The sequence below is a fragment of the Mauremys reevesii genome, linkage group 5 (assembly GCF_016161935.1).
Source record: "Mauremys reevesii isolate NIE-2019 linkage group 5, ASM1616193v1, whole genome shotgun sequence".
Classification (NCBI taxonomy): Eukaryota; Metazoa; Chordata; order Testudines; family Geoemydidae; genus Mauremys; species Mauremys reevesii.
Window position 1 is genome coordinate 56,235,919 of NC_052627.1, and position 15,258 is coordinate 56,251,176.

General features: G+C 41.9%; 1 protein-coding gene across 4 annotated transcripts in view; it reads right to left on the minus strand.

Annotated features, from left to right (window-relative positions):
• Nucleotides 1-1,201: 1,201 nt before the first annotated feature.
• The window catches only part of PRMT9 (protein arginine methyltransferase 9), a 28,994-nt gene continuing 14,937 nt past the window's right edge, over nucleotides 1,202-15,258 (minus strand). For all 4 annotated transcript variants that reach the window (XM_039541606.1, XM_039541608.1, XM_039541605.1 and 1 more), the window contains 8 exons: nucleotides 12,965-13,067; nucleotides 10,787-10,893; nucleotides 9,755-9,947; nucleotides 7,343-7,526; nucleotides 6,229-6,937; nucleotides 2,756-2,909; nucleotides 2,124-2,246; nucleotides 1,202-1,902 (listed from right to left, as the gene is read on the minus strand). In XM_039541606.1, coding sequence (XP_039397540.1) covers nucleotides 1,687-1,902; nucleotides 2,124-2,246; nucleotides 2,756-2,909; nucleotides 6,229-6,937; nucleotides 7,343-7,526; nucleotides 9,755-9,947; nucleotides 10,787-10,893; nucleotides 12,965-13,067 — 1,789 coding nt within the window. In that variant the 3' untranslated portion in view covers nucleotides 1,202-1,686. The remainder of the gene's footprint in view (nucleotides 1,903-2,123; nucleotides 2,247-2,755; nucleotides 2,910-6,228; nucleotides 6,938-7,342; nucleotides 7,527-9,754; nucleotides 9,948-10,786; nucleotides 10,894-12,964; nucleotides 13,068-15,258) is intronic.

Here is a 15,258-nt window from a genome sequence, read left to right on the forward strand (position 1 = left end):
GCTTTGGCAGAGAATTCAGATTTACCTTTAATAAAAGCAGTGGTTTATTGTGCATGTGCCACAGTGTGCATAGGCTGCTATTTGTATTGAATGGCTCAGAGCTTGAACTATATTTGGAGCTCTTTCTACTAAATAAAAAATGCACTCTTCCCTTTCTTTAAGGTCCACAGTCTGTTTAGAGGAGGAAACAAAGAAACAGTAACAATAGCTTTTGTTTTAGAAGCTTAATGTGGAAAAAACTGTCTTGGTCTTTGCTTTCTTACCATTGAATTTGAGAAGACAGCTTACTGTTTTTCTTTCTGAAATTCCCTTCAATTATACCTCAACTTCTTAATCTTTGCCATGTAACAAAGTTAACATTTCTCAAACTGTAGCTAGTGCATGCGCCTCTTGCACAGTAGTGAAGCATTTGTCAAGTGGTGCATTCCAGTGCAGGATTTAAGAGTTTAAGTCTTTTCTGAGCAGCAAAATAACCTCATACAAGTGCACCACACACACACACCCACCACAGAATCTTGAACATTTAACAATTTCACAGTCTTGGTAGGTAGGGAACTAGTATCCCCATTTTCCAGATGGGTAAAGTTTGACAGAATAAGTGACTCAAAGTTCACATAATACAGTTCCTGGTTCTTCTAAACTTCCTGAATCTTGGTGTCTTAACCATATGACCATCTTTCTACCCTGCACAATAGCTTCATGACTTTGACAAGTATTTCTTGAGACTAAAAAGCAACAAAGAGTCCTGTGGCACCTTATAGACTAACAAATGTATTGGAGCATAAGCTTTCGTGGGTGAATACCCACATTGTCAGATGAAGTGGGTATTCAGTGTGGGTATTCACCCACGAAAGCTTATGCTCCAATACATTTGTTAGTCTATAAGGTGCCACAGGACTCTTTGTTGCTTTTTACAGATCCAGATTAACACACCTACCCCTCTGATTCTTGAGAGTAAATTCGACTGTGAATAAACTTGTGCTGCTGCAATTGTAAGGGCAGTGCAGACTCAGAAGGACAAAAGTTGGAGGCCTGGCACAGTGAGAAATAAATATACACATATTAAGATCTACAACCAAGGGAAAAAAAGAGTTTAAGAGGAGGGAACATAACCACGTAGCCATATAGGGCATTCATGAATTTATTTTAAAACTGCCTCCTTAATACCACTTCATGTAACTTAAAATAGTTGCCACAAAGGTGGTGTGGGATTGAGGGGAGGATCTAATTATTTCACAATATTGCATTCTCTGTATGTAGATATTTATACAGCGTTTACTGCTAAGGTATCTTAGCACCTTACACAAAAACAAAAAATTGTGAGCATCCGTGCAACAAAAATTACAGCTTCCTCTGCAGCTTGTACAAAGGAAAATTGGAGAAATAATCAATTCAGTTAACAATGAAGCTTCTTATTGCTGAGCAAGACATGACTTCACTATAACAGTTCAAAATGTCCTTGCACAATGGCTTGTAGTTCATCAATAGGCCCTCTTAAAACAAACAAAATATTTGTAATCAATAATAAAAAACCCTTTTGGGCCAAAACATAAAACCTAGATTTTATGCTCATCTTCTATTAAACATCTCAAATGCTGAGCCATTCTGCTAGTGTGCATAGAGAATTATATTTAAGCCAAAATAATTTTCTTTGAGCATTAGAACCAGATTCCAAGTGACTACTCTTCACTGCTTTACTGTGATGCTGACATTACTTTTATAGTGCTGAATGTTGAGCACAAGTTCATCTCCAAGCTGAACTTGGATCGGTTTGTCAAGAACAACTGCAGCTTGTTTCCAGTGGGAGGAATCACTTGACGTATCCAAATAAATATCTTCATCTAGATGTATATGATACCAAAATGGAATGGCAGTGACGTGGCCAGACTTAGAAACTTGCACCTAAAAATGAAAAGAGGATGTTTAAGGAAGTAGAACTCTAATTTTTCACTGATTTTATTTGTATTATGGCAGTGTCTAGATCACCAAGAAAATCAAATACAGTGGTTCAAACTCTTCAAATCTACTTCAAAGTGGCCTGCATCGAAATAGCTTTTGTACTGAATTTTTCAACCATAGTAATGAGGAACTGAAGGGAAAAAAAAAGTGTGCACTCAACTTACCTTTACTTCTCTACTGGAACTGTTCAAATAGGGATTCATGAGATCTAGTCTTAGCAGTTCTGCTGGCTTGCTTAAGGGCACACATGGTAATGTAGCGAGATCCAAAAACACACGAACAGGCACCTGAGGAGGAATGTACCAGGCTTTCAGGCTTAACAATTATACAACAGCAACTTTCAATTTGTGAATTATTACACTGTTTCCTAAAGGAACTGAACTGCTAAAATAACCATCACTTCTAATCCTTTTTAAAATCTGGTCCTTGTGACACAAGTTGCGTAAGGAAACAGTCTCCTACCAAAGCTGTTTTTCTGAACACTGAAGTGTTGAAAGTCATAACTTTTACTGCTCTCCATATCAGATCACAAATCACTTCTGCCCTACCTGAAGCATGTCTGAAGCATGTCTTGACTTCTATTATAGTAAATTTACTATTATATTATAGTAAATTTACATCAGTATCTATGCACAGAATTTAGCTTACAAACTACTGAAGAAATTAATCCAACATCATTAATAGTTTCAGCACTGCTTTTTCTTAAATTCCTTATATTGTGATTGTGGCCCTCAGTTGGGCATTTAGGGGTTTTGAGAGCTATGCTTGATATTGAAGCACGTCGTTAACATCCTACCTTGAACTGGTTGATAAAAGGTGCTATATTAAGCCCAAGTGTGGGTTCAGTTCCTTGAACTGCACTTTCAAGTACTAAGGATTGTGATTCTACAAGCATCCCATACATCACCACGTATTGGGGGAATATCTTTCCTCCAGAGTGAAGCAAACACCTATAAAGAGAGACAAAAATGTTTATTGCCAAAATGTGTTCTCCTGCTAGTAAGAAACTAAACCAGAGGTGGGCAAATTTTTTGGCCTGAGGGCCACATCGGGGAATAGAAATTATATGGGGGGGGCCACGAATGCTCACAAAATTGTGGTTGGGGTGTGAAAGGGTGAGGGCTCTGGGGTGTAGGAAGGTGCTCTGGGCTGGGACCGAGGGGTTCAGCGGCCGGGAGGGGGATCAGAGCTGGGACAGGGGTGTGAGAAGGGGTGCAGGTTCTGGCTGGGGGTGCAAACTCTGGGGTTGGGCTGGGGATGAGAGGTTTGGGGTGCAGGAGGGGGATCAGGGCTGTGGCAGAGGGTTGGGGTGTGGGCAGGGGCGGCTCTAGCAATTTCGCCGCCCAAAGCATGGCGGCACGCCGCGGGGGGCGCTCTGCCGGTCGCCGGTCCCGTGGCTCCAGTGGACCTCCTGCAGACGTGCCTGCGGAGGGTCCGCTGGTCCCGTGGACCTCCCGCAGGTGCGCCTGCGGATGCTCCACCGAAGCCGCGGGACCAGCAGACCCGCCGCGGGACCAGCAGACCCTCCGCAGGCATGCCTGCGGGAGGTCCACCGGAGCCGCCTGCCACCCTCCCGGCGACCGGCAGAGTGCCCCCGCGGAAGGCCGCCCCAAGCACGCGCTTGGCGTGCTGGGGCCTGGAGCCGCCCCTGGGTGTGGGGAGAGGCTCAGGGGTGCAGGCTCCGAGCAGCACTTGCCTCAAGTGGCTCCTGGAAGCAGTGGCATGTCCCTTCTCCAGGTCCTAGGCATTGAGTGACCCGTAACTCTCGGAGTGGGGCCATGCCATGGCTTCCAGGAGCCGCGTGGTGCGGCCCCCGCCTCGGCTGGAGCACTGAAGCAGGGCCGAGCCATGTGGTGTGGCCCCTGACCAGGCACCCCAGCAAGAGCTCATAGGCCGGCTTAAAAGGGCCAATGGGTCGGATCCAGCCTGCAGGCTGTAGTTTGCCCACCCCTGAACTGAACTAAACTGTATTAAGGTCTTGATTCAGGATGGGCACTTAAGTTCCACTGAAGTCAGAAGTGTTTAAGTGCTATTCAGATCACTCCCAATCTAAAATACCCTGTCAAATTCTCCACTGTATTATACCAGGATTCATTTTCTTTGAAGGCTGATTGACATTAGTTTGTCTTTGACTTGGGGGATCTCAAAATATAAAATACACAGTGAAGAACAGTAACAGGTCAGGTGGATGAGCACTGGACAGGCCATTCTATGTCAGTGCAAGCCCTACCCTTCCAGGCCAGTGCCCTGCCAGAAGCTGGGACCAGATGACCAGGTCACTTGATAATTGCTCTGTTCTACTCATTCTCTTTGAAACATCTGGCACTGGCCACTGTTGTAAGTCAGGATACTAGGTTAGATGGATCATTGTTCTTACCTTGCATGGCCATTCTTATGTAGAATGTAGTTATTTTATTAAGATGGTGTTATAGGCTATTCAGGCTTCAAATACAAGGTCTGGTTTATTTACAACACTGACTCCTTAGACAATACTGAAGGATTGTGAAAAAACAGCAACTGAAGCTGTTAATAAAACTGGAAGCCAGAGGGTGCTGGGAAAGAGATCATTAGGGCACTGTTCAGGAGAGTGGGATCCTGCTTGAGAGTCAATCCCTTGTGCAGAATGAAAATGGCAGGAATTCATTTAATCCATGATGTGCCCAGGGTAGTGCTAATTAGATAAAATCACCCAGATGTGGGATGCCAGCAGTGTTTTAAATATTTAACGAAATCATTCTCAATACACACAAGAACAAAGTTAACAGTATGCTTGTGCTAAACTCAGAGGCTTCTTCAGTTCCCTGACACAGACTGCTGAGCTGTCAAGAGCAGCAGCAAGTAGGTATTTAATTCTGCATTAACTTTGTGTTCTCGTTTTCTAGCAGAGGTCTCTTCACAAAGGCACTAGCAGGGACAACAAATGGCAAAAATAGAGAGACTTCCTTCCTTCTTAGCCACATGTTCAGTCTCTGACAACTGATGTGAATTTAGATATGACACAATCAGAACCAACTTCCCCAAAAGGGCTGACACAATCAAACCCCCTTGGCTATTATTATCCTGACCTCACTAAAAGTCTGGATGAATAGATGAAAATGTTACACATACCTCCATACCACCCCAATAAAAACCCTCTAAAACTGAAGATTCATCCTTTCTTTAATATTCCTCCCAGTTTGTTTTCCCCCTTCTTGCTACTTTCTATTATTGTGTCTTGTATTTTCTTCATTCTTCTCTTGCTTTGTGTTACCTTTTTGTTTGTTAGCTCCCCCTTTTTCTCTATCTCTGTTCTAGCTCACATGTATCTGTCTATGGCAGTTTTCAGTCTGTTCCACAGCAGCTTGCAATGTACAAGATTCTGAGCTTGTTCTATCACTCAGATCTCTTAAATTTTCATCTTGCTTCAGCTCTTATCAGGACAATAGTTGTTTAGATTTCTGGTATGCTAAGCATAAGATTTTCCCTAGGGTTTTTTTTTTTTTTTTTTTTAAATCACAGTGATAAATTGTTATAAAAATTAAATAATTTAACTAGAATCATAGACTTTAAGGTCAGAAGGGACCATTATGATCGTTTAAGTCTGACCTCCTGCACAACGCAGGCCACAGAATCTCACCCACCCACTCCTGTATCAAACCCTTAACCTATCTCTGAGCTACAGAAGTCCTCAAATCATGGTTTAAAGACTTCAAGGTGCAGAGAATCCTCCAGCAAGTGACCCTTGCCGCACACTGCAGAGGAAGGCAAAAAAACCCCAGGGCCTCTGCCAATCTGCTCTGGAGGAAAATTCCTTCCCAACCCCAAATATGGCGATCAGCTAAACCCTGAGCATGTGGGCAAGACTCACCAGTCAGACACCCAGGAAAGAATTCTCTGTAGTAACTCAGATCCCGCCCCATCTAACATCCCATCAGGCATATTTACCGCTAATAGTCAAAGATCAATTCATTGCCAAAATTAAGCTCTCTCATCATACCATCCCCTTCATAAATTTATCAAGCTTATTCTTGAAGCCAGATATGTCTTTTGCCCCCACTGCTCCCCTTAGAAGGCTGTTCCAGAATTTCACTGCTCTCATGGTTAGAAACCTTCGTCTAATTTCAAGTCTAAAACTTCCTGATGGCCAGTTTATATCCATTTGTTCTTGTGTCCACACTGGTACTGAGCTTTAATAATTCCTCTCCCTCCTTTTGTCAGACAGGTTGAAGCTTGGAATTACTAGGAAGGTTCTCTATGACCTTCAGAAGATTTATAAATGTCATACAGTACCTGGATATTGCTGCCTTTTCCATCACCTCCTGCTGGATTAAACCTGAAGTCTCTATGACGTCCAGAATTATAATACTCCACAGTTTGTCTGATTTGGGTCTCTGTAACACCACACTCTCATCCTCTAAGTGGCTGAGCCAAAACTTTAATGTTTCTTTAGGGAAATGGTTGGCTTCTGAAATTATGTTAAGGGCTATTTGATGCTGCTCTTTTTCAACAGAACTGTAAGCTTTAACTGGCCCAAGTTTGCCAGCAATTATTGGTAGAATCGAAAAGCCCTCAGACACATCTAATACATACAAAGGGTCATGAGTTGTATATGAGGAATTCTTGTTTTGACTCTTTTCAAAGTTTATCTCTCTATCATGACCATCAACATCCATAGACAGAGATTCTCTCGCTGGGATCAAGGATGACAACACTTTGCCAATGGCAGCATTAAAGCATTCATGGTACGGCACATTGTTTAGAAGTGCAATTTCAGTGGATTCCAGCATGCATTTCTGCCCCATGCCATCCGGTGTGCTAGTAGTCTGAAGACTAGCCAAAGCACTACATAGTTCAGCCTCATTGCCCGAAGCCAGTGTGTTCTCCCTTTCAATGTCCATCCCATACTCTGAAGTCAAAACAGAAATCTTCTGGACCCTCAAGTAGCAATCTTGGCAGCATACTTCCATCATCACAGTGTCTCCAGGTTTCACAGAATAATCTTATCAAAAAAATACAAAAAGGTACATTAACAACTTTCAGAAATTATAAGGGAGTGTCCATACAAATGCCTAATCTGTGGTTTTAGGAAGCAAAAACTACACTAGAGCCATTTTCCATTTACTATTAGGAAACTACTGACACAGCAGGAGGAGGAGAGAAGAGGGACAGTGATGGGTGGGGAAAGGCTAACTACGTTAATAATGAAATAAGGATTCCAAGGAATGCTCAGGGAGACTGAGGAAGAGAAATAAGGATTCTGCTATGGTTAGTGACACATTGTCCTCTTTCCCTAATATGTTCCCTTATCTCTGAGGCAAATTGATAGTAACTAGTCTTAAAAGGATGCTATCAAATAAACAAAATATAAAAAAGTTAATAGTATTGCCATGGAAAATCGACATACCAGGAAGGCCCTGCACAGGGTAGACTGCTTGTTCCCAGCAAGTTTCCTCACTGGGACTTGTAGATAGACTGTGCTCATCATCAAGCTGTAGTACAAACCATACCACAATAGCATCCAGCACGCCTCCTTGAGTGACAGGTATGCTGATCTTGCAAGGCTTCCTAGTTGCCAGGCTTTTCAATTCCTGACCAAGATGGTAAAAAAGAGAAACAACAACATTTGAGCACCTCTTTCCCCAAGAGTGGTGGCTGACTAATGTTGAGAATGGAATGCATATCAGATTCCTTTTTACTGTTGGGAATGTAAGTTTAGAGCCTGTTGTTAGAATTAACCCCAGAAGCAATTAATTTTATTTCTGAATTTCATACTTTGATATGTAACCCTGCTCCCAACTGTTAGTTTTTGTTTGTTTGTTTTTAAAAAGGGAATATTTTGAATGACACTATTTGAGAACCAACCATGGGGGGGGGAGGGGGCGAGTGAGTTGCCAGTGTATGCAGCGGCAACTCCATTGCCAACAGATTGCTGGTGGCAAAAAGCTGCACAGTCATGAGTATTCACTTCTTCAAAATAAATGAAAATGAATACATTTGTTTTCACCTGCTGTATATTATATCTATGCCTCTTCACACAGTGAGGCTGGAATCCCTGTTCCCTGTAATATATTCAAGTGCTTTGCTTTACTTCATATGTTGACCTTAGATGTCAGATAAGGTGAACAGGGAAAAAGTTCCCAATACAGAACATAGCAATTCCCAACCAATCAGTAGCCAAGAATGATTTTCTCTCTATAACAATTTATTTTAAGCTTTGGCTCACCACTTTGGTGCAAACTCCTCTCCACGGGTTAACAAACCAGAAACACACATGTACCAGCGTCAAAATGTATCACCTTTCAGTCTGCATGGCCATCATTGGCTCAGAGACCTACATCCCAACTCAGCTCTATTTCGTGCATACGTAACCCACACACCTTCTGGGGGTGCTGTTCTGTCCCATCTCGTGGCACTGAGACCACTTAAAGAGAGTTAAAATGAGTCTGCTCTACAGCCTTAGCTACCAGTCAGTTGGCTTTTAGCTCATGTGATAGAGGCTCATGCATTAAGCTCCAGAGGTCCCCTGTTCGATTCTGTCCGCTGATGACCGGGGTCTGTCGGCATTACACATACACACAAAATAAACTTATTTGCATTGTCAAAATATAGATGTACAAAATGGTTTCCATGGGGGAAAAAAAAGTCATGAGTTGTTTGAATGGTGACTTATCCCACTCTCCACTGCAACCATCTATGAGCAGCTCATTGTTTAGTGGTAATGTTTTGACTTTAAATATAAAATACTCTCTTTCCTGTGTCATCCTCAACAATTCAAATGCACTCCTATAACTGTAGTTGGAATCTGATCAGTCACAACTCATTTATATATTGCAATTCTAGTGGTAAAAATGAGCCAATAAGTCACAGGCATATGGACAAATATGTAACACCACATTTAGGCCTGGTCTACACTAAGGGGGGGGGGGGGGGGTCGAACTAGCGTACGCAAGTTCAGCTACGCAAATAGCGTAGCTGAACTCGAAGTACCCTAGTTCGACTGACTTACCCGTCCAGACGCGGCGGGGTCGAACTCCGCGGCTCCAAGGTCGACTCCGCCACCGCCGTTCGCGGTGGTGGAGTTCCGGAGTCGACCGGAGCGCGCGGGGAGTTCGAACTATCGCGTCTTGATTAGACGCGATAGTTCAAACTCCGAGAAGTCGAACTCACCGCGTCGACCCGGACGGTGAGTATAGACCTACCCTTAATAAATTTACTTAGGGTATGTCTTTACTGCAGAGTTCCGCAGGGTCATTCTTGGATGTTGTCCCCGTCTCTACTTCTGTTCACACACAAAAACCCTCTCACCCATGTTAACTGATGTTAACATGTTAACTGATGCTTTCAACCCAGACTAGCTGGCCTAACTGGGGCTACAGCCAAGAGCTCAGGTGCCACTTTCACTCAGACTGGTAACCTGTCCACTTTGCAGTGAGAATGCAGCTAAGTCACTTGAGCACTGACAGTCCTCCAACAGCTTTCCTACAATTCCCTCCCAGAAGGACAGACAAGTTCTTCTATAATTCACTGGGAAAGAATCCTGCAGCACAAGGAACCATGAGATATACCCCCAGAAGTCCTAATGATGCATACGGGTGAGTGCAGCCCCAGTGAGCACACTAACTCAGGTACGGCTTTGCAGTGTGGCTATTCACACCCAGCATATGCTAACTTGGATGCTCCCACTCAGATAACTATCACCCAACTGAACTGCAATGAATAATTAGAGACAAGCCAGATTTTTGGCTCTGTATCAGCTGCTCTACAAGTTTTTTGTTTGTTTTTCTTTTAGGATGTAAGACAGTGAAGAAATCATTACCTGCAGATTGTTGAAATCCACTGTCATGGCTTGAAAGGGTTCTGTCAGTGGCATATAACCCCCAGGAACTCTACTGAGTTTTTCTGTGGTGTAAGGTTCAATAGTTTCCTCTGAGTTCACAGAAGCACGTGTTGGACTACAGAACTCCACCGTTTCTGCCAAATGCACACAGGCAACTTGTTGTATTCCCACCCTAGGAGGGGAGCAAGGAGGAAAAAAACCACAAAGAAGCCTAAATTAGACAAATCAAAGCTATACACAATCCTTCCCCTTGAACACTGAACATATCAACTTAGGCTTGAATAGAGACTGAGAATGGCTGAGCCGTTACAAACATTGAATCTATCTCCTCATCAGGGGCGGCTCTAGGAATTCCGCCGCCCCAAGCAGGGTGGCGCGCCACAGGGGGCATGCTACCGGTCGCCGGTCCCGCGGCTCCAGGGGACCTCTTGCAGACGTGCCTGCGGGAGGTCCGCCCGAGCCGCGGGACCAGCGCACCCTCTGCAGTCATGCCTGCGGGAGGTCCGCTGGTCCCGCGGCTCTGGTGGACCTCCCGCAGGCATGACTGCGGAAGGTCTGCACCCGCTGCGCCGCCTGCCAGCAAAATGCCACTGCCCGCGGCACGCTGCTGGGGGTCTGGCCTGCCCCCATGTGTAGTATTCTCACACATCAAACTTTACTCTGTACTATATCTTGATTATCACTTCAAAAGTTTTTTTTCTCTTACTTAATTGGCCTCTCAGAGTTGGTAAGATAACTCCCACCTTTTCATGCTGTGTGTGTGTGTGTGGTGTGTGTGTGTATCCTCACTATATGTTCCATTCTATGCATCCGAAGAAGTGGGCTGTAGCCCACGAAAGCTTATGCTCAAATAAATGTCTTAGTCTCTAAGGTGCCACAAGTACTCCTGTTCTTTTTGAACATATTGAGTGTGGAAAATAAAAAATATTCCCCTTTTGTTTAAATTGATCACATTTCTTTTCCTAAGCCTGTCAAATGTGAGCTCCAAATCCTGTCAAAGTATAAACACACCTGTGATGTCTGCGTATCTCTTTGCATTCCACTGCCATCCCAAATACAATAGCACCTGCAGGAATAACTTGACCATAGTCTTCTGTGCCAATGTCTTGGTTTTTAGGCTGTGAAAATGTAAATAAATAAGATGGCACAATGAGATGAAGACCCATTTCTACTGGTATTGCTGAGTTTAAGTTTGTTATTTCTCTGTGTCATTCATTATTATCTCAAAAACTTTAATAAATATGCTCAAGACTAATGATGTTTTAATTTTTTTTTGTAATTGCAGTCAATTCAATTTTTTGTGCAAATGCAGTGAATTTAAATTATGCCCCTTTTCCTGGAAAAACAGCCAATTGTATATTATATATACTGAAGGATGAAAACTCTAGAAGCTGTTATTTTCCCACTTTTTTCATTTCTCCCAGCATTTCACATGCTCCTTTGATATTGTTTCATCCACAGCTACCTTTTCTTTGCATACACTTTCATCACAACAAATTGATGGCATATTAAAGAGTCACTCACTAAGAGATAGTATTTTTGTTTTTCCCCAATGTATCTGCCTGAAGAATATCCCATTTTCAGTTCCAGGTTTAACTGTAAAGTAATATTTTTCCAAAACTTCTTATTTCTCAATAATGCCAATCTGTATTAAATATGAATTCTCAACTGATAGTTTCTAAGTCATGCTCCCCAATGTGATTTTATGAGTCTATCCCCTGCTTATCTTGATTACTTCCCAGTAATTAATTTGATAGCTTCAATATGTTTTAAAAATACTTTGCTTTTACCACCTATCTTTCAGCATTCGTTGTTTCTCTTGTATCAACTGCATACTTTTTCTCAAATATTTCTTCTCCATGCTTATCTTGTTCTAGTCAAGTCTTTGTATTTTAGATATAGGTTAGCTTTCTCTTTATTGTCTTTTTTCCTCTCTTCACTGTCCAACATAAACAAGCTGATGATCAATATATATAAACTCACTGAATGACAACACAGACATGGCAGAAAGTGAGTGAATCGAAAGAAGGAACTTCATAAATAGTTCTTATGTTTAGTACATCTAAAACTACCCTCTCATGGAACACACATAAGCTTTCAATTATTTACACACCAGTTGTGTGTGACAGCTCATTGTATTTTCTTGTGCAATTTTAAACCCTCTATTTGATCCTAACTTGAAGCAAAACAAGTTAGCTAAAAACACGCATAATGAATGGATCAAACTATTCCTGTTTTATAACACTAGAGGTCACCAATTTCAGTCTAATACAGAAGATAAAAAAAACCTTCACCTAGATGGTGATTTTAAGGTAATTCTTTTCTTTTCGTTTGGGAGGGAAACATAAAAGAAACTAGATCACGTAACTTTTCACAGACGGCATCCCATTATTTCATGAGACCTAAACAGAAGTTTGTCAGACACAGGTAAAAAGTAGAGGTGGGTTTGTGTTTTTTGTTTTTGGTGTGGGGCAGGAGAGTTACGTTTACATAGTCTTAAAGGCAAGGTGCATCTAGCAACTTCCAGCTTTTCAAATTAATCACCAAGGAATTATTAAATAATATAAAATAAAGGTGAACTGGAAGATTTAACAGACTGGTAACAGAATGCCCTCTAGTGTTAGAAGCAGATGTATATGAGTTTTTATTAATTTACATACAAGGGGATTTTGGTTTCAGTCACAGTGAATCCTTTTCTTTCTAGGCTGCTGATTCAAATCCAGCCTAGATTTCTACTGACTGCATGGCCTTCTGACAGCTGTTTTGTGTCTTAATATTAAATTAATAGGTTTCAGTCTTGTTTGCAGTAGACACGTGTCCACAACACAAAAGTCATCATAATCGGCACCACTGATAGACACAGAGGTCAAGGACTGTAGAGCCATAAAGACTGAACTACCCTCCCTACGCTGCTCCTGCCAGGTTAGTGTTGAAAAACATTGATAAGGCAATGTCATTCACAAGGCATTGTCACTGCTTGTCTACTGACATATAACAGGTACGATACAGTACTTTTGCCAACAAGGCTGTAAAAATCTCACTTTCACAAGCATTAATGTAACTCGGATTTAAAAATAAAGCATCAATTGTCTAAGCATTAGGAAGAGTGCAACATTCATAATAAGGATGTGTTATGTATGTATGTCTCAATGTGGTTCTGATTTATGAGTATCTGAATATATCACCTACCTTTGGTTGTAAAAGCAAATGCTCCCAAGCATGTATCAAACTCTCCACAATCCCTTCTCCAAACAAACCTGCATCTACCGTTTCTGTGACAACCAGGGAAACCCTACAAAAAATTGTTTTTAAGAAAAAGTAGTTACAGTTATGAGATGGTAATGGGCATTACAAATTTCTGCTAGAAGTCACGCCTTTTAAAGTAAAATACAAATGTAAACTGAATCTAGAGGCAGAAAATGTTGATAAAAAGCTGTGCTATTAAAGTATTAATTCATGTCAGTGAAAAGCAAAACACATCAAGCAGAGGGACATATTTTAAGTGGTTGTTATAACAAGTTTATAAACACTGGGCAACAATTTACCATGAAACTTTCCAGACAATGCTTATGAATCATTAGGCATGAGAAGAATCTAAGACAAACATAAAAATAAATAGGGCCTTTCAAACAGACTTGAAATATGGCAGACCATATCCCAAGAACACATGCTTACATGTAAAATAAATTAAACAGTGATTAGCACTTGGAGATTCCATAAAATTTTTGCTCTATCATCAGTTTGTTATAAGCATGCAAACAGTGCAATTTTATAGTTATACAGTGAAACCCCGCTATAACATGATGATTGGGGTCCAAAAAATTGGATTGCGATAAATGCGGGGTCGCGGTATAGCGAGGTTTACCATTTCAAGCTGGTCAGTTTCAAGCTGGTCAATTTCTCTTGGGCAGAAAACGACTTGCATTTGCGAACTGCCCATAACAGTAACTGAAAGGGTGCAGCTCCAGCAGCGGGGGCTCTCAGTCAAGCAGTGAGAGAGGGAAACACTTGGGGAGAGTAGGGGAGATGTGCAAGGGGCAGAGGAAGAGCGAGGAGCACCTGGGGAGGAGAACGGCTCTTTTCACCAAAAGAAGAAGCGGGGGTAGGGAGGAAGAGGCAGTGGGGAAGGCACATTCCATTTCTTGGTTTTTTTCCCTTCAGCGGCGCTCCAGCCTTTCTCCCCCCCCCCCCTTTTTTTGCGCTTCGGTGGCGCTCTGGCGGTTTTTTTCTTTTTTTTCTTTCTTTTTTGCGCTTCCACAGTGCTCCGGCTGTTTTTTTTCTTTTCTTTTTTTCGCTTCTGCGGCGCTTCGGCCGCTTTTTTTTTTTTTTTTTTTTGCTTGGGGCGGCTGGAGCCACCTTATGATCGCCTTATATCCAAATTCACGTTATTGCGGGGCGTGTTATAGTGGGGTTTCCCTGTACTTTAAATGCAACTTCTAAGCAGGACATGAAAAAGATTAGTGGCTACATATTACCTTTAAATTAGTAATTTAATTTGAGACTAAAAGTTAAGGCACCTATATTAATCTTGGATTAATCTTAAATCTCAATACTACCAACAGCAGCAAGGCTGAAATGATGAATAAGGTGCAGTAAAATAGTGCTGAGTCTACACCAGCAACCCTTAATAGATTTCTGCTATTTAAACTTACAGCTCCCCGGAAGCATCCCACTTGAAAACAACTCTTAACCAGATGTGCTGAAAACTAAAATGCTAGGTCAAACTGTGGTTTGCCAACTCCAACAGCTTTCTGGGATGCTGAGTGGACTCAGTAGCCTAATCAACAAAGTTTTTTAAATACATTATAATTTGGTTAAAGAGACACTACTATTTAACCCATAACCACCATACAAAAGGACATACTAGCAATAAAGATGAGAGGACAAATGTAGAGCAAATAAATACATACACCTTTTAAGACAAAAACAGAAAATAAAGCTAAAACATACTGATGCTACATGAATACTTTTAAGTGTGAATAAAAACAATATGAAGTTACCAATATTAGAAATCTTATAAACTGGACAAAAATATGCTGATGCCCTTTTCTGAAAGCTACCAGAGAACCTGAACTTGCTAAGGATGAAATCATTGTGCCAGCTGCCAGCAACCAGTGTGAGGTGCTCTGCAGAGGAATGTGGGGTGGGAGAAATGTGTCAGAACTAGAATCCACTCGGAGCAGTTGTAACATGGCCCTGCAGATAATTACTTCAGCCCAGTGTCTAAAGCAGCCCTCTGTGCTGCTTAAACTTTTCCAACCTCAGGGTGGAGGATCTGCAAAAGGGCAATTCCCACCAACCTCTTAGAGGCCACCAAGTAAGAAATGTCCACCTCATGTGCAGATCCTCTTACATCGTGTCTCACTCCTGAATACAACAGATTTCTTTGAGTAATGAAGTTAAAATCCTTTGTTTATGGCATCTCAGACCTACCACAGAAATCAGCGAGATCTTCCAAACTTGACATTATAATTAATTGCAGA